Source organism: Nyctereutes procyonoides, unplaced genomic scaffold, assembly GCF_905146905.1.
Source record: "Nyctereutes procyonoides isolate TBG_1078 unplaced genomic scaffold, NYPRO_anot_genome, whole genome shotgun sequence".
Lineage (NCBI taxonomy): Eukaryota > Metazoa > Chordata > Mammalia > Carnivora > Canidae > Nyctereutes > Nyctereutes procyonoides.
The window spans coordinates 31,120,055-31,139,590 of record NW_026575043.1 but is presented as its reverse complement, the minus strand read 5'-3'; the positions used below and the strand labels follow the sequence as shown (position 1 = coordinate 31,139,590).

The following is a 19,536-nucleotide window of genomic DNA, read 5'->3' as shown; positions in this document are numbered from 1 at the left end:
CAATGATGAATCTAGTATTCTATAAATAGAAGGGTAAAACATTTGAAGATCCAAATTAAGAATTTTAATAATTAAAAGATAATATACAAGTCAGACTCTTATGCCAGAGACACATGTGGTACTTTGAGCTCAGTTTACCTTTTGTTTTTTGTTTTGTTTTTGTTTTGTTTTTTGTTTTGTTTTGTTTGTTTGTTTTTAAGATTTTATTTATTTATTCATGAGAGACACAGAGAGAAAGGCAGAGACACAGGCAGAGGGAGAAGCAGGCTCCAGGCAGGGAGCCCGATGTGGGACTCAATCCCGGGTCTCCAGGATCACGACCTGGGCTGCAGGTGGCGCTAAACCGCTGAGCCACCAGGGCTGCCCTCAGTTTACCTTTTGAATATTATTTCTTACTGTGTCCTTTCTTGGGTTTTCCAGTATAACAAAGCAAGTCTTCCTACAGACCACCCTTGGAGACTTTTATAATGTCTCCATTTAATTTAAAATACTCTGATGGGTTCAGTGTGGTATTATGTGTTCTCTTATTCATTTGAAGCTATTACTCAAATGCCAAGTTGAAGAATATTTACAATTTTTAAGGAATATTTAGGATTTAAAGAGTACTTTTGTTACCGGTATCTCCACTGAGGCTGAAAGCCTTACTAATCAAGCTATTAAATGTCAAATGTAGGCTTTTATTTTCAAAACTCACTACCCCATTGCCTTGTATGATAAATGGTGAAATGAAAACCTTTAAGATGTAAGGATTGGCTAAAATTTATGTGAAGGCATTCTATCTGTGCAGGAAACAGATTTAGAAACCAAATGAATTATGTGTGCCTTTAACTTTGGGGTGAAATAGGCTGAATCTTACAGTCCTGCAGACTATGATGCTTCTTGGTTTGATGCTGGTTAAAATGGTAAACATGCCCTAACTTTGAAATCTCAGTGTTTCCCTTGAATGTATTTTTTTTTTTTAATGCAAGGTAATAATCTGAACACCTAAAAGAACAAAGAGCTGGGGCTTCCACAAATCTAAAGAACAGGTTCCTTAATCATTTGTGATTGCTTGCTAATTATTATGCATATAAATAGATACAGATATATTTACACATAGACATCCAATGTCTGGGACAGAAACTCATGGAAGGAATAACAAACCCTCACCTACCCCAACCCTCTAATTGACTCCTGTTATTTTCTCAAAAGAATTCAACAGTTGAACATGAAAACATTCTCTTAGATCTATTGATAAGACAAGACAGCTTTCTCGTGCAGCTACTGAATATGAAGCATGCGTCCCTGATACAACAAGCTTGGGTTTTATAATCACAGAATCATACAGCATTGCTACTGTAGACAAACCTTTTTGTTATTGTTTAATAGTTTCTATGATTATCCTCATGACATGAATCTCATTACATGGACTGAATTCATTTTCAGGGTGAATCACCATTAGGAAATAGGGAATTTAACTCTGCTGATTCACACAGCAGTGAAACGAGAGCCTGCTCCTCTGTGCACTTTCAGCGTGTGCCCATTGGCGTGAACAGAATTCAGGACATGTGATTTTCTCAAAGACAAATAAGACTGAGAGAAAGCAGATGTGTTTTCGGAGCAGGGTGTTTGGGGGCCTTTTCTAAATGACCTCCTGGAACTCAACTTGATGAAGCAAATATGTTGTAAACTGTTCGCACTAGGCTGTGGGTTATAAGATATGTGTGCCTATCAGCCAGTGGAGATTTTGGTGGAGACTAATTCCAGTAATTAAACCATCATAAAGGAACCTCTTCATCCTTTCCTTAAGGACACCCAAGCATATTTAAGCCGTGGGTGAATTTCTCCTTTCTTTAGCATAATTTATCTGAAATCCAACAGTAAAATTAGAAAATAAGAGAAATAAGGGGGAAGAAAAATAAGGAGCAATAGTTACTATTTTTTGAAGAGAATGCTTCTTCAAAGGAAATGCATCTCCTAGGTGTGTGCCTTTTCACAAGACCCGGGGAGGGTGTTTTGGCAGCAGCTACTGCTGGATTGTTCCTTAGAGTCCACCTGAGAGTAGTGATCTCTTACCAGCCTGTGTAACTCAGTTTCATACAAATTGACAAAAATGTACTAAATGAATGCATATTGTTAGCCAAACCTTGTACATGATGACATGTTATTTTTTTTTCCCATAAAATTCTTCCTTACTCTAAGGAGTTACATCCCTCTGGGATTTTCTTGCTTATTTGTATGCTCTTCCAATGCCTGACTGCATCTAATTTAGAGATTTTTGGCAAGAGAAAAGTTCAAAAAATGATTCATGTTATCATGGTGTTTCTTCTAATGAATGCATGTATAATTTTCCTGCTCTGGTTTAAATGTTACTTATCTTTATGAAAAATTATATTAAACATTTTAACAGTATAATTCTGACCAGAACACAACATCCTTTAATGTTATGTGTTGCTAGAATTAAAATTCTCAAGATTCAAAGAGCCCCATCTACTTTGGGAGATAATCGTAGAAATTGTATCTGAGAATTCATTTAAACCTAAATTTTCTGAAAAACTCATTAATGGTAATATAAAAAAAAATGCTTTTCTGAGGCACTTGGGTGGCTCACTTGGTTGAGCATTTGGCTCTTGATTTCAGCTCGGGTCATGATCTCAGGATCCTGAGATCGAGTCGCACATGGGGCTCCTCACTCACTGGGGAGTCTGCTGGAGATTGTCTCTCCCCTTTTCCATTTCCCCTCTCCCTGCTCATTCTTTCTCTTGCTCTCTCTTTCTCTCTCTCTCTCTCTCGAAGGATTAAATAAATCTTTAAAGAAAAAGAAAAATAGTTTTTCTTAAGATAAGTTGCTAGACTTTATAGCACAAAAGTCAGTCCTAACAAGTTATTTAAGACAGCTATGCCTCTCCCAAATTTCCAGAAACTTATTGAAGCCTTCACCAACAGAGTTTATTTTATTCTCGGTAGTATAATTTATGTATTTATAATATTAAAAGCAGTTCAGATAGTGAAAGTTTCACATGTAAAAGAGGACTGAATGGCTTTAAATAAATACCTTTCATCCCACCTACCTTCACTTCTAAAGCCACTCTCCTGAGATATTGACATTTTGCTATTTCCAGTTTTAATTCTGATTCTAAACAGCACATAATTCTAAATAGCACTCTTGCTTCTTTTTATTTCCTCAGTTCTCACCATACATTTATTAATAACCAACTATGAAAGATGAGCAACTTTATTAGTACCTCTCTCTCTCGGTTTTGTTTATCATGTTATATTTAGTTTTCTCTATTGTTCATATATTTTTAAATAATATGACTAAAACCACATGGCTCATTCCAACAACGTTAGATTGTACAGGAAGAGAATTTTTAAGCTACATGACTCATTACCAAAACTAAAACTGGGTACATGTTGGTCACTTAGCAGCTCCACAGAAATAGCAGACTGAGGGTATTCAGCAGAGATACTCTCAAGTGATCTGTTCACATTTAACACTCTCGCAGAAGAGCTCAGATTCAATTTTTGTTAATTTTAGGTATGTCATTTCAAACAGCAGGAGCCTAGGATCCCTTAGTATATTTCCCTTAACATGGGGAGGATGATGGGATTGCCAGAAAATGAAATGCCTTCACAACGTCTGAGAAGAACTGTGCTTTTGGAAAAGCTAGCACAGATTTACTAGTTGAACCAGAACTGAAGTAGCTTAGCTCTGTGGTGTCTAGCTGATACAGTCAGATTCCCCTGAAAAATGTCTAGGATGAGCTATCAGCCCATAACTCCTGCATTCAAACATATGTACTTTGAAGAGCTTTGGATTTTCAGTTCCAGAGAAATAAAGGATTACAGAGGAACTAAAATGGAAATTGAGAAGATGTGTGTGTGTGTCTGTGTGAGTGAAAGAGAGAGAGAGGTGTGGGGGAGGATAGAACAAAACAGAGAGAAAGGGACAGAAATGGAGCAAGGGGAAGAATTTAAGAAGAGTGTTGTGTTTAATGTGTCGTATTGTGTGTAAAGAACAACAACAACAAAACAGTAGTCATCTGGATTTAATGGAGGTATTTTAATATTGATTTGACATCTTCATGGTTCTGAATCCACATTTGAACAAGTGAATAGAGTATCCAAAAGTTATTCCTATCAGAAGCTCTTTGTTTTTAGGAAGATAATGACAATATTCAGTCTACTTAGAGCCCATTGGATGGGCAGAGGCCTAAGATGTATGTGAGCTCCATATTATTGGTCAATGATCATCTTTAATTATTGCAAGTTCAGTAGCAATATATTTTGGTACTGTACCTATGCTTAATATCACTTAAGGTAACTTAATCGAAATTAAGTATTATACATCGCAGGATAGTATCATTGCATATTTTTAGCATGCCACCACTATACATTTCTGCTGAGATTAGAAATGACTGATTTTATTTGAAAGTACATGATATGTTTCAAGGTTCTATCATTTGAGAAGAAATAAAATAAGGTAACATTGCAGTGATTCCTTAGAATATGAAGTCAGATATTGAAATAGACATTATTGGGCAGCCCGGGTGGCTCAGCAGTTTAGCGCCGCCTTCAGCCAGGGCTTGATCCTGGAGACCCAGAATGGAGTCCCACGTCGGGCTCCCTGTGTGAAGCCTGCTTCTCCCTCTGCCTGTGTCTCTGCTTCTCTCTCTCTGTCTCTCCGTATTTCTCATGAATAAATAAATAAAATCTTAAAAAAAATGAAATAGACATTATTTCCCTTTAGAATTACTATTATATTTGGGCTGAGAATTGTAGAGACTTAAAGCAATTATTTCTCAATCTCTGTTCTAAGGGAATGTAAGAGAGATTGATAGATGATTCTAGAAAATGTACAAATATACACCATTCTTGTACAGTCATTATGCAAATTAGCACATAAGCCTCTGAAAAGACCTGTATTCGAGTAGATTAGCTTTTTGAAAATTTATTTAAGACTATGTATCCTAAGATTATCTGTACAGAGTGTACATTTGTTTTTTCAACAAACCTATTATAAATTATAGTTTCTTTTCTTTTTTTTTTAAAGATTTTATTTATTTAATCATGAGAGACACACACAGAGAGAGAGAGAGAGAGAAAGAGAGAGGCAGAGACACGGGCAGAGGGAGAAGCAGGCTCCATGCAGGGAGCCCGACGTAGGACTTGATCCCGGATCCCCAGGATCAGGCCCTGGGCCGAAGGCAGACGCCCAACCACCGAGCCACCCAGGCGTCCCTAAATTATAGTTTCTAATTTAGTACAGGGGTCAACAAATTAAATCCTATAATTATATCACCATTTGTTTTTATAAATAAAGTTTTATTGCAATGTTGTCATGCCCACTTGTTGCTTTTGTGTTGCAATGGCAGAGTAGATAAGCTGACTCAGAGACTTTATGTCTAGCAAAGCATAAACATATTTATTATCTGTTTCTTAACAGAAAAGTGTTTCCCAAACCTGATAGCAGAACAGAATACCTCTGGACATTGTATTTGGAAGCATTGACTTAGACAAATGCATTATAATTTTAAATGCATATTCTTACACATGATTATAAGTTAAATGTGCATATATGTGTGATATATAATTAATTTTATCTGTATGAAATTTGCATCGATAGGGCATTGATTTCTATTCAATTAAGGCATCAAGTTTTAAAATTTTATTTTAATATAATTAATTTATGCAAAGCTTTAAAACATGACTTAGGAAGAAAAAGAATGTAAATATTCTTACAAATCTTGTCCAAAGACAAAGATAAAAAAAATGATATGTGATAGCGTCATATTTCTTCTGATTTGTTTATCTAGGGAAGATTCAAACTTTATTGATATCTTTCTTCCTTACTTTCTTATTAGGAGAAATTCCTGATAGAAAGTTCTAAATATGTACTTACTATGTCTTTTCATTTTGACCTAGAGGACACACTGCTTCCTCTTCAGATTCAAAATTAACTAGTCTTATATGCTAAATTATAAATTTAGAAACCTGAGTTTAAGAACTAACTCAGATATTATCTAGCTGTCCAAACTATAATATCTAATATCCGAGTGTCAATTCTACATGAGGCATTAATAATAAAGCTGAACTAAACTCTCTGGATTTTTTTTCCAGGAAGAACTGAATCCCATCATTGTTACCCCGCCCATCCAAGCTGTTGACCAGGATCGCAATATTCAACCGCCATCAGATAGACCAGGAATCCTCTACTCTATCCTTGTTGGTTTGTATCTACTAGCATTCTATGCTCTCTATCCTAGAATCATTCTAGAATCATTCTATTTTTTTTAAGGATTTTATTTATTTATTCATGAGAGACACAGAGGCAGAGACACAGGTAGAGGGAGAAGCAGGCTCCACACAGGGAGCCCAATGTGGGACTCCATCCTGGGACTCCAGGATCACACCCTGGGACAAAGGCAGGCCCTAAACCAGTGAGCCACCTGGGCTGCCTTCTAGAATCATTCTAGAATCATTGAAAAAGTTGTCTCAGATCAAAGGAAACACCTTTAATAACAAAGTTGATCTTATTGGAAACTTTTTATTTTTATGTAAAAATAAATTCAAAAGTAACATTTCCCCTTAGAATTAGTTTTAGTGAAATGTGTAGAAGAAAACATGGAAAATATTTTGTTGAGAAAGTGAAGCAACATAAAAAAATGAATATTTTTTAAATGAATATTAATCTATATATTGGTAGCTTTCTCTGTAACCTCATTAAGGATTCTCTAAGAAAAATTAAAAAAAATCAATTGAACGGTTTGCTCTACTAGTATTTTACCATTGGTTGAATACAATTATATAATTCTGAAAATATTTGACTGAACTAATTAAAGGTTTTTGGAACCATATGGGAGAAGGATCATGATTACCCAAGGGCATGCAATCCATTATACTGTTGACTAATTTTTCCTTGAAAAGTTTCACAGGAGCTATTCTAGTTTATCCTTGTGCATATACTGGCAATTGTGCCAAAGAAAAAAATGATGGGGGTTTGTTTATGCTACTCTTCTCACATTGCTTTTGCTAAAATATGAATGTTACTGCTTTGCATGGTTTATAGTCTCTAGAGAGACAGATGCATGTGAGACAGATCATACATCTCTTAATGAAGAAGGGCTTGGTTTTGAAGTGTGCTTCAGAATGACTGACTACTCAGTGGAATTCGGCATTACTCTCAACCTCTTTTTATCCCTGAGCCTTCAGCCTATGTGTATGCATATATACATAACAATACAACAGCCTATAGGCCTTAGCCAGATTTCCAAATATGATGCTATATCCTATTTAGAAATGCAATCTGTAAAGAAAGTTCAAGTGATTCTGTTTCAAGCTTTTGGTCTCTAGAACTATGCTCATATCATAAGCCAGTTGCAGATATTAGACTATTACATTTTTAAAAAGCCCTTATCAACATAAGCAATAGTCTTTTAAGTCTGTAAGGTCCTTGGTATAGATAAAAAGAATTAATCATTGTTTATTTCATTAACTGAAGAGTTGACAGTATGTCAGTCACTGTGGTAGGTACCATAGATGCAAAGATGAGAGATGAATGCTCTTAGGTTAGAGAGGGGTCGAGTCTATGGTTAGGAATATGTCAAAAGATAAATTAAAACAAGTAGTTTTAAGCATCAGAAATAAGGTACATGGGATCATGGAAGGAAAGTTCTAGGTATTTCTGAGAAAATTGCTTACAGTTATTTCAGCAGAAAGATCAAAGCTTCTATGTAGAAAACTAGAGGGAAATTACCTAGAAGGATGACATAGCATATGCAAAGTCTAAAGGATGAAATCTAAAGACAATCGTAGAGAAGCATGCTACCTAGAGCGGGCTAAAGTCCATTGGTATTCATGAGTTTCTTTCACTTTCAAAAATTACATTTATTCTTTCATTCAATAAATAGGCAACTACTCTGTGGAGGAAGATAGATTCTTCACTTTGTGGAGCTGGTGCTCTGGCAGCAGAAACAGGCAACAAACAATAAATATAAAATGTATTTTTATACACGATAGAGAGTGGCCAACACTGTGGGAAACATAGAGCTGAATAAGTGGGTGTAGAAGTACAGAAGGGGTGTTGCAGTATAAATTGTAGTATTAAATAAGATGATTAGGGCATCCTTCATTGACAAAGTGAGATTTGAATAAAGTCTCACAGAAATTGATGGAGTTAGCCATGTTTATATCTGGGGGAATAGTTTCTAGGCAGAGATAAAAGCTGGGGTTTGCCTGTTGGTTTCAGAAGCATCAAGGATATCAGTAACATTGGAGAGAGAAGTAGAAAGAGGATGTGAGAGTGACTGGGTGGCACAGTTGGTTAAGCATCCAACTCTTGTTTTCATCTCAGGTCATGGTCTCAGCGTTTTGAGATAGAGTCCCAAGTCTAACTCAGCGCAGAGCCTGCTTAAGATTCTCTTTCCCTCTCACTCTCACCGCATCTGCACTCTTTCATTCTTTCTCTCTCTCTGTCTTAAGGAGTAAATAGATCTTTTAAGAAAAGACAGAGGGTGTGAAAAATAAGAGAAGCCCAGAAAATACAGAATCTTGTATACTATAAATCTACTTTACCATGTATTCTAAGTTAAGTGAGAAGCTAATATAGTAATGAGAGCAGAATAATGAATTGATGTTCTGTATCATTAGCCACCTGTAAAATTATGGATAATCCTAAATAATAGATGTAAGCACTGGCACTAATTTCGCTTTCACAGCTAAGTTAAATAAAATTATATAATTTCATACTACTTACATTTTTTGAAAGCAGGGTGTTATATGGGTATTATGAACTATGTTCAAATCCTCACTTTAAAACTTACTAATCATAATTGTATGATTATGCTAAGGTGAGTTACTAATCTCTGTGCCTCAGATTGCTCCTCTTTGAAATGGAATTGATAAAAACCAGACCCTCTATAAAATAATTTTGAGGATTTTTTTATTTTTATTAAATATTTTATTTATTTATTCACAAGAGACAGAGAGAGAGAGAGAGAGAGAGAGAGAGAGAGAGAGAGAGGCAGAGACACAGGCAGAGGGAGAAGCAGGCTCCATGTAGGGAGCCTGATATGGGACTCGATCCTGGGTCTCCAGGATTACACCCTGGGCTAAAGGCGACGCTAAACTGCTGAGCCACCCGGGCTGCTGGAGGATTTAATTTAATACAGGTAAATATCTAATAGTGCTTGGAAAAAAGTTAGTGCTCAATAAATGTTCATTGATGTTGTTTGTTATTGCCATTAGGAAGAAAAATTATGTCTCCTAAGTTAAATAAAACTGGTAAGAATAGAAGCACAGAAAAACCAAAACCAAACATACAAAACAAGATTTCCACAGCTCTGATTATACTTACTTTTCCAGAACTCTTAATTTTCCTTAAGTCCACCCAAATAATTCTGAATGTGTGCATTCCTCAGAGCTAATTTACCCAGTGACCATGTGGAGAGTTTTCCCCCTGCTCTCACACATTGTTGGTGGTCTGCTTACGAAATGTGAGGTTATCGATCCTATGTGTATAAACAGGTCATCTAAGGACTATTAACAATCCTTTCACTCATCCTACCATAACTATCATCAATGATGGAATTACTGCTTCTACTATTGATCACCTCCAGTAACCCGACCCTATGTCACCTCGATCCATTATTTCCTCTGATGTATCTACTGGTTTTCTCCAAGAAAAATGATACCACTGTATCTGTGGGGAGTGGAACTGGCAGGGATAATCTGAGTGAAAGATATTCAAACTATAAACAAAATCAATAATTCATAATTGAAAAAAATCCTCAAAATTGACTCCTGCTTTAAAATGGAAATTTTTTATCCCAAAGTGGGAAGTAGATTTTTTTTTTTGGGGGGGGGAGGAATTAGTAAAACTCTTATATTCAGTCCATACTATGCCCCTTTCATGTTTTACTATTAGGAAAATGAAATTTAGGTTTAAATTGGAGCATGTACTAAAGGGCAAAAAGGTGACAATAAAATCTCAACTGATAAGTGCAAAAATAAAAAACTCTGGTAAACTAAAATTTTCCATTAAACCAACATAAATTTTGATGAACTAAATTATTTTTATTTCGATACTTACAATTTCACAAACACTAAGTTACATATTTAAGGAATCACTTTAAGTTTGTTATATTCAGTATAATAAAGCCATAGTATATTTAAGATTAAAGTTTTAATAATATAAAGACATATCCCAGGTGAAGTCATTGAAAATAGTCAAGTAAAGATTTCTGAAAATTTGCCCTTCCATAAAAACAATGGAAAACTGTTTTTTTTAAATCATAATTTTTGATTATTAATTCCTGAATTAACCAGGGCTTACAACACCCCAGGGAATATCCATTCAAGAGAAACAACTGACTCTTTGTAATAACTTGTGTTTTTTAGCTTAGTTGAATTTTTTAATTGCCTAAGTCCCATTGCCTGCTCTTTAGTTCAGCCATAGCACTAAAAAGTAACAACCTGCATTCTCAAAGCAACTTGGCAGTCATTGGAAGAAGCAGAACAAAACTGGAGGTCTTTGAAAGCCTCATTTCCAAAGAATCATCACATGACCTTGCTGGTGGTTCTCTGGAAGAACCCACATAAAAAGCTGACTCATATTTCACCCAGCACAAAAAGCCTTGTTTGGTGGTGGGAGGGGAAATGGAGAAAAGTTTGTCAAAAACAATTACAGGCAAGTGTTTTTACTTTGTTGTTGTATAGATGACAATTGGGGCAAGCAATTGACTAAACAGTAAACTTGAGAAGAAAGCTAAGAATGATATCCATAGGGTCTGTATAAAGCTTTGATATAAAAAAAAAGCTTTGATATATTTCTAGGAATCTTATCAAGACAACAGTAAGAATAGTGCTATGTGTATTCTCAGAAAAAACACCTGAGCATGCCTTAGGTTTTCATCTCTGGCTTACCTTGAGTTTCTGGAAAAGCAGAATGCAAAGCCTAAGATGGAGTTTAAACAGTAAGATTGAGGACTAAAATGTGATCCAATATGCACAAAGTGCTCCTCAACAAAGACTAGAAGATTTATTGCTTCCAAATATGTAAAAAGTCTCTGTCCAGTTATTTACTGACCACTATACTAAGTTCATGTTGCAGTGGCTCCACACAGAAAGAATATAGAATTTAGACTATTAGTTCAGAAATCATTAGTTGAGAAAACAAATGAGCACAACTAAAACAAGCAGCATCTTCAATAGACCACGGGAAAGGATGAAATCTGATTTTCAATGTTGTTACATAATACTGTTTGAAATACCAGTTTTTAACAAATATTATGAGACTATAAATAAATAGGGAAAGATGATTGATACACAGGCAAATAAATCAATGTCTGAGGAAGCCCAGATATTGCACTTATAAAGACTTTCAATTAGGGAAACAAAACAATACAAACAAACAAATAAGAACCAAAGACATTCAATTGGCTATTTAAAATATGTTTAAAGAAAACCATGTGCAAAGAATTACATTAAAATACAGGAATGATATTTCACAAAATAGAGAATATTAACAAAGAAACAGAAATTATAAAAAAAAGAACCAATTAGAAATTTTGGAATTGAAAAATATAACAACTGAAACAAAAAAAAATATTAGCACTATTTAATAGAAGATTCAAGGAGGAAGAAGAGGAATGAGCAAATTCGAAGAGTGATTAATTGAGATGATCAAATCTGAAAAGCAGAAAGGAAAAGAAAGTGTGAAAAAAGTGAAGAGAGCCTCAGATACATATAGGATACTATTCCTATCCCAAAATATGCATAAGAGAAGTCCCAGGAGAGAAGAAGAAAGAGCCAAAATAATAAATTAATAAATAATGGTTAAAAATATCCTAAATTTCAGGAAACCAATCTACACATCTAAGAAGCTCAGTGAATCTTCACAAAGTATAGACTCAGAGAAATCCAGACAAATCTCAATCAAATTATCAAATGGCAAAGACAAATAAAGGATTTGAAAGTAACAAAAAGACAGCTTTTCATGGATATTAATTCTCATTGTCTGAAACCATGGATACCAGAAAACATGGGGTAACATGTTCAATGTAGTGAAAGAAAAAATAGCCCATCAACAATTCTAAATATTCAAACTCTATCTTTCAAAAAGTGGATGAGAAATAAGACATTCCCAGAAAAAGAATATGAGAGAGTTTGTCAGTAACAGTCCTTCTCTATAAGAAATATTGCAGAGAAAACTAAGGCTGAAATTAAAATATAAGAGGGAGTAGTTCGATTCTATGTGAAGAAATCCAGACTAGTGGTAAAAACAGCTACATAAGTAAGTATAAAAGACACCACGGGTGTAGCTTTTTTCTAGCAACTTCCTTTTCTATCTGATATAAAGAAAATAATATGAAGCAATATTTGCATATCAACATTGGTGGATATGAGATGTATAAATATGGATTTGCAATAACTACAAAAAATTAAAGATTTATATTACGTAACCAATTTAAAGATTTATGTGAAAAGACACAAGGGAATTTAAACATTATATGTTACAAATATTTATTTATCACAAAGAAATCAATTATAGACTAATAGAGGAGCAGAAAAGTCAGGAAATATAGAAGACAAATAGCAAGATTGCAAATGTAAATCCTACCTTTTTAGTAATCACAACTGATGTAAGTCAACCAACCATTCTGATTAAAAGGCAGAGATTAGCAGAATGGATAAAAAAGAAAGGAAAACATGATCTAGCTACACACTGTCTACAAGAGACACACTTTAGATGTGGATATATAAATAGATGGGATATAAAAGAATCTTAAAAGGCGGCCCATAAGAATGGTAACTAGAAGTAATACATAAGTCTATAAAAAGAATTAGTAAATATGAGTATAATCTACAGAAATAGAATATACAATTCTATTTTTACATGAGACAAAGATGGACATCTTAGAACAATAAGAGTCAATCCATTAAGAAGGTACAATAGTTATATACGCATCTAATAATAGAGCCCAAAAGTAGATGAAGAAAAACTGACAAAGCTGAAGGTGGAAATAGATCATTCAAGCCTGATAGTTAGAGACCCTAATACTCTACTGTCAGTAATGAATTAAACAGATACATAGAGGGGCAGCAGGGACAAAATTGAACAGCACTGCAAGCCAACCAGACCTTATAGATATTTATACAATACTCAAAACACAGAATATACCTTTCTTCTAAAATACACCTGAATATTCTTCAATATAGACCACATATTAGGCCACAAAACAGGTGTCATCAAATTGAAAATGATTGAAATTATACAAACTATATTCTTTGACCACAATGCAACAGAATCAGAACTCACTAACAAAGAAAATTTGCAAACTCACATATATGTGAAAATTAAGCGACACATTGCTGAATAGCCAATGGTTCAAAGGAAAAGCCCCGAAGAAAGTTAGAAAAAAATTTAAGAGAGATAAGTAAGAATGAAAACACATCACATCCAAGCTTATGGGAGGAAGATAAAGAGATACTTAGAGGGAGATTTATAGTTCAATATGCCAATTTTAAAAAAGGAAAATCTAATCAGCAATGCAGTCTCTCACACCAAGACTGTAGATGTGAGCAAGCCAAAACTATAATAATAAAAAAATAAAAAAATAAATAAAAACAAACTTCTCAAAGAAAAACCCAAGACCAGATGCCCTGACCAACGAATTCTACCAAACTTTTAAAAAAGATTTAACACCTCTCCTTCTGAAACTCCTGCAAAAAATAAAAGAGCAGGGAATACTATCTAACTCATTCCGTGAGGCCAGAATCACCCTGATAACAAAACTAGCCAAGGACATCACGAGAATGGAAGGTTATACAACGATATCCCTTATGAACATAGGTATAGAATTTCTCATTTGAATACCAGCAAATCGAATCCAGTGGCTTTATAAACAGGACTATGCACTGTGACCAAATAGAATTTGCCCCAGGAATGCAAGGTTGGTTTGATTTACAAATAAGCCAGTGCAGTACTCGATGCTAATAGACAAAAAGGGATTAGAAAACCCATGATTTCTTCAAAAGATCCAGAAACAAAATCTGACAAAGTCAAACCCTTGATTAACTGTAAATTTACCTAATGACATGTCTTTGAAACACATATAAAACAAACACTATGAGAGACAGAGAGATTTAGGGGAATCTGAGTGGCTCAATGCATTAAGCATCTGTCTTCAGCTCAGGTCATGATTTCAGGGTCCTGATATTGAGCCCCACATCAGGCTCCCTCCTCAGTCTGCCTCTACCCCTTCCCCTGCTCTTTCTCTTTCTGTCAAATCAAGAAAAAAAATCTTAAAAAAAAAAAAAAAAAGAAAGAAATACAGGGAGATTTTTATTTAACCATTATCATAGTGAAAGATTTTAAAGCGACCTTCTTGGAACTTAGATGAGGTTGATAAAAAGTAAATAACTACATAGTGATTTAGTGACTAAGAGGATTATAAAATAGAGAAAAAGAAAAAAGAAATACACATTCTTTTCAAATTACTTTGAAAAACCCAGGAAACAATTACTTAAAGATTGTGTTTAAGGCCCAAAGAAAATCTTTCTTTTTTTAAGATTTTATTTATTTATTTATGAGAGACAGAGAGAGAGAGAGGCAGAGACACAGGCAAAGGGAGAAGGAGGCTCCCTGTCATGAGCCCAATGTGGGACTTGACCCTGAGATCCCGGGGTCAGGCCCTGAGCTGAAGGCAGACACTCAACCACTGAGCCATCCAGGTGTCCCAAACCCAAAGAAAATCTTGACTAGTTTCAAAAACTAGAGCTCATTCTGTTTAAATTTGAAATCCATAGAACCACAGGATCAAAACTTAAGGGAAGCAATAAAATTTCCAACCAAGTGAAAGGAAGATTTTTTTTTCTTTTTTTAATAAGTAAAAATACAGAGGAGGTGATATTAGCCAGATGGAGGGCTAGGGCAACAGTTGCATTGCACACAAATTTAACAAAACAATAAATTACTGTAGACTGATGGAAATAGCTCTGGGAAAGTTCTGGAGGACAACAACGAAACAGCAGAAATTCTACAGAGCCTACAGACTGAGAATGGTTATGTAAGAAAGCACAGGGAACATTTTACCTGCTTTAGGGGCAGTTTGGTGGCACAGCAGTGCCCTTGGAGGGACTCCACCTCACAAGACCAGGAGAGCAGGGGAATCCCAGCAAACCTCATCACCATGGGCATTTGCAGCCTTTGCGAGGGAGGACCCTACCATCCTCCCCAGTGCTGAACCTGCAGACAGGGCTGCCCAGAACCCTGCTGTTGGGTCTCCTCTCTGGAGCTGCATCTGCAGCTAGAGCTGTCACCACAGTGAGACCTGCCCCAGGGTGCAACCACTGCTGTGCCCGGCTCTCGGGGTCCTAAGTCACAGTCTGTCTGCTGCTCTGAGGATGACCTGTCAGCCCTGAGTTGCAGCTTTGATCCACCATCACTGGGCTGCACTGAAGGTCATACATTAACAAATTGGTGATAGGGCGCTTGGGTGGCTCAGTGGGTGAACCATTGGCCTTTGGCTCAGGTCATCATCTCAGGATCCCTGGGTTGGAGCCTTGCATCAGGCTTCCTGCTCAGTGGAGAGTCTGCTTCTCCTTCTCCCTCTGTACCTCCCCCTCTTTGTGTTATCTCTCTCTCTCTCTCTTTCTCCTCTCTCTCTCACTCTATTTCAAATAAAAAAAAAAGCTTTTTTAAAACATTTAAAAATGGGGATCCCTGGGTGGCGCAGTGGTTTGGCGCCTGCCTTTGGCCCAGGGCGCGATCCTGGGGACCCGGGATCGAGTCCCGCGTCGGGCTCCCGGTGCATGGAGCCTGTTTCTCCCTCTGCCTGTGTCTCTGCCTCTCTCTCTCTCACTGTGTGCCTATCATAAATAAATTTTAAAAAATTTAAAAAAATTTAAAAATGATGATTACCCATCAATAATTACTCCAGATGTAAGTAAGTGGTTTAAAGTCTCCAATTAAAAGACAGGATGAGCACTGGGTCTTACACTATATGTTGCAAATTAAACTCCAATAAAAAATATACAAAAATAAATAAACAAAGAAATTTCTTTATTTGTTTGTTTATTTATTTATTTATTTATTTAATTTAAAAAAGACCTAGAGTGGCTCAGTATTAAAAAAAAAAAAAAAAAAAAAAAACCCACCAACTATAAGCTGCCAATGAGAGACTCATTTAAGCCTAAGGACACTAGAGAGCTGAAAGCAAAGGAATGGGAAGGTATTTCTGGCAATTATAAACTGAGCAGGTGTGGCAATACTTACATCAGATGAAATAAACTTTAAGTCAGGAGCTCTAGGGATCCCTGGGTGGCGGAGCGGTTTAGCTCCTGCCTTTGGCCCAGGGCGCAATCCTGGAGACCCGGGATCGAATCCCACGTCGGGCTCCCAGTGCATGGAGCCTGCTTATCCCTCTGCCTGTGCCTCTGCCTCTCTCTCTCTCTCTCTCTCTCTCTCTCTCTGTGACTATCATAAATAAATAAAAATTAAAAAATTAATTAATTAATTAAAAGAAAGTGAGGAGCTCTAACAAAAGACAAAGGGATATTTCCATGACAATTTCTGCACCATCATTAACAAAGATAACAGAACGTGTATTTACTTCCAGTAATATAAGGCCTACTAACTTTTAGTTTATAATAGGAACTTGGAATATTACTATTTTGTAATGCTGAGTACTCTTATCCAAGTGCCTCCTGTATGAGAAAGTAATATGTGTTAAATATAACATACAGGGGCACCTGGGTAGCTCAGGTGGTTAAGGGTCCGACTTGGTTTCAGCTCAGCTCATGATCTCAGGGTCATGAGGTCAAGCCCTGCATCAGGCTCAGCACTCTGGGGGAGTCTGATCCCCCTCTTCCTTTCCTTCTAGCCCTCCCCCTACTCGCAGACACTCCCTCTCTCTCATTCTCTCTCTCTATATATATAAAATAAATAAATATTTTTAAAAAAGAAATATAGCATATAGATAAGATATATGTTACATACCAACATGTAAAGATTAAAATATAATTAATAGCTACCTCTCATTAATATCCAAAGTAAGTATGATACTTATGCTAATATTATGAATATTCTAGCAATTAAAGAGTTGGTGTCACACGCGGGTTAAGAATGGAGACACCAATCCAGAAAACTTAGGTTCAAACATTTTTTTACAAGCACACCTTAACTTAGATAGGCCTTATTAAATATTAGTATTTTTATGCTCAAGTGTACAGGATACTCATGTTGGAAAAGCAATCAGGAAGATTTAGGTTTGACTATGTATTTTAAGTTGAAAAGTGAATGAAAACATGTCCTGGGCCCCAAATTCCCTCTTTTGTCTAAAGCAGATTTTACAAATACTGGAGGGAGAGTCCAGAATTTTTATTTATTTGCTTTTACTTTTCTTGTTTATTTTTGCTTTCCTAGTGCCATACACCTTATAACTGCATCCTAGTTTACACACTGGCCTTTCAAACATTAAGTAATCTCACACACGGTCTCTTAGTTTTCTTCCCTCAGGCCTTCCTATGTTCCAGGAGGTTGATTCTAATTTTGAATAACCTCCACTAATTCAGAAATTTTCTTCTTTTCCTGTTTGGATTTGTTGGGTGATTCTTCTCTATCATCAGGAACTTATTACCACCTAATAAACTGGAGTATTGTGAAGCATTATTGTTATTCCAGAAGCATGTGAGAAGTTTGATTTTTATGGAACACATTATTGGGAGATGTTTCTCCTACTCTCTGAGTCATACTATTGAGTATCAGTATCGTTCATAGTTTTATGGCTCCCCCTGGAAATTGTTCCAGAAAACTATTCATTTCAAGTGCATTGAACTTCTTGTCCTGTCCCCCATAGAGATCACACAGGGGAGAATAATAAGCTACAGATACTGGAACTCACAAAAATAGATCTGCTAAAAATGAGAGCAAGGATTGAATCCAAAGATAAGTCATGTTACCTATAGTAGTGGGGTGGGGAGGCACATATTAGTAAAGGTACAAGCGTAAGTACTTCTATAAAGAACCTCCAAAACTTAGTAGCTTAAATCAAATAGAAGTGTGTCTCTTTCTCAAGTAGCCGCCCAAAAGATTAGGATCTGGGGTTTATGGGAAGGCTTTACCTTTCTCAATACTCAGTTTACTCTGTTACTCTACATGAACCTATTACAGCCAGTGGGAAAAATGATAAAGTTCAGGCCAAGAACTTTGTGGAAATGAGCCAAAATTTATGAAAACGATATAAACTGGGTAAACATAAGGGAGGTTATAGAGACAGTAAGTAGTGCTTTTGTTGTCTGTCTGTTTGTTTGTTTATTTATTTATTTATTTATTTATTTATTTATTTATTTATTTATTTTATTTATTCATGAGAGACACAGAGAGAGAGGTTGAGACACAGGCAGAGGGAGAAGCAGGCTCCATGCAGGGAGCCCGATGTGGGACTCCATCCTGGGTCTTCAGGATAAGGCCCTGGGCTGAAGGCAGCGCTAAACCACTGAGCCCCCCGAGCAGCCTGGTTGTCTGTTCTTGTACAATAAACCACTCAAAAGTTTAGTGACCTGAAATGGCAGCAAGTTGGCATTTTTCATATTTCTTTGGGTTGATTGGGTTCAACAGGTCAGGTCTTCTGCTTCACACAGTGTAGTTGAGGCTACTCAATGGTGTGCATTCAGCCGGGAGCTAGACAGGCCTAATCGACATCCAGGGTGGTTACTCACTCCTCCCCTCCCCTGGGCCTCACCTTATTCTATAGCCTTCTTCACAGCATTGGTCGTTGACCTCTAAGAAGCTAAAAGTGAAGGCTACTTAGTTCCAAAGCTAGAATGACATCATATCCAGTACCAACCATGGGTCACACATCAAGCAGGCGTCTAGCCCTTCTTCTAGAAGAGGGAAAATAGATGCTGTTTCTTGGTGGGAAGCATGAAATCTGTACCCATCTCTGATCTGTTGTGCTTATGTTAGCTTAAGTTAGTCACATGTTGGATTAAAAACATACTTTTCATACCTTGTCCCCTGAGTTAAAAAGTTGAGTAAGCCTTCTGATATTTAATAATTATGCATGCATTATCATTAGTTAAAATTTCAATGCTCAACAATTGCACAGAGCACTAATTATCATGAATTATACTGGACGGAAGTCCGCAGTTCAGGTAATTCTACAAATAGCTTAAAAATTGTAAGACTGACTTGCTCTGCTTGGATCTTCATGATGTGACCTAATAATAGGACTTAGTAAGTCATTGTACTAGGATCATTGGGATTGAGCATCCTGCCACTTTCCTGGTGTTCACTTTGGTGTACACCACCAGTGTTATCTTTGATCTCAGGTTCACTTGAGGAATTAATTTGGGGAATATAAAAATTAGTGAAAGGGAATAAAAGGAAAGGAGAGAAATGAGTGAAAATATCAGTGAGGGTGACAAAACATGAGAGACACCTAACTCTGGGAAATGAACAGACGGTAGTGGAAGGAGAAGTGGATGGGGGGTTGGGGTGACTGGGTAATGGGCAATGAGGGGGGAACTTGGCAGGATGAGCACTGGGTGTTATGC

The 19,536-nt window shown here is 36.3% G+C and overlaps 1 protein-coding gene across 16 annotated transcripts in view; it reads left to right on the top strand.

Moving 5' to 3' along the window:
• The window catches only part of PCDH15 (protocadherin related 15), a 739,593-nt gene that overhangs the window by 352,196 nt on the left and 367,861 nt on the right, over positions 1–19,536 (top strand). For all 16 annotated transcript variants that reach the window (XM_055322636.1, XM_055322635.1, XM_055322634.1 and 13 more), the window contains one exon: positions 6,100–6,208. In XM_055322636.1, coding sequence (XP_055178611.1) covers positions 6,100–6,208 — 109 coding nt within the window. The remainder of the gene's footprint in view (positions 1–6,099; positions 6,209–19,536) is intronic.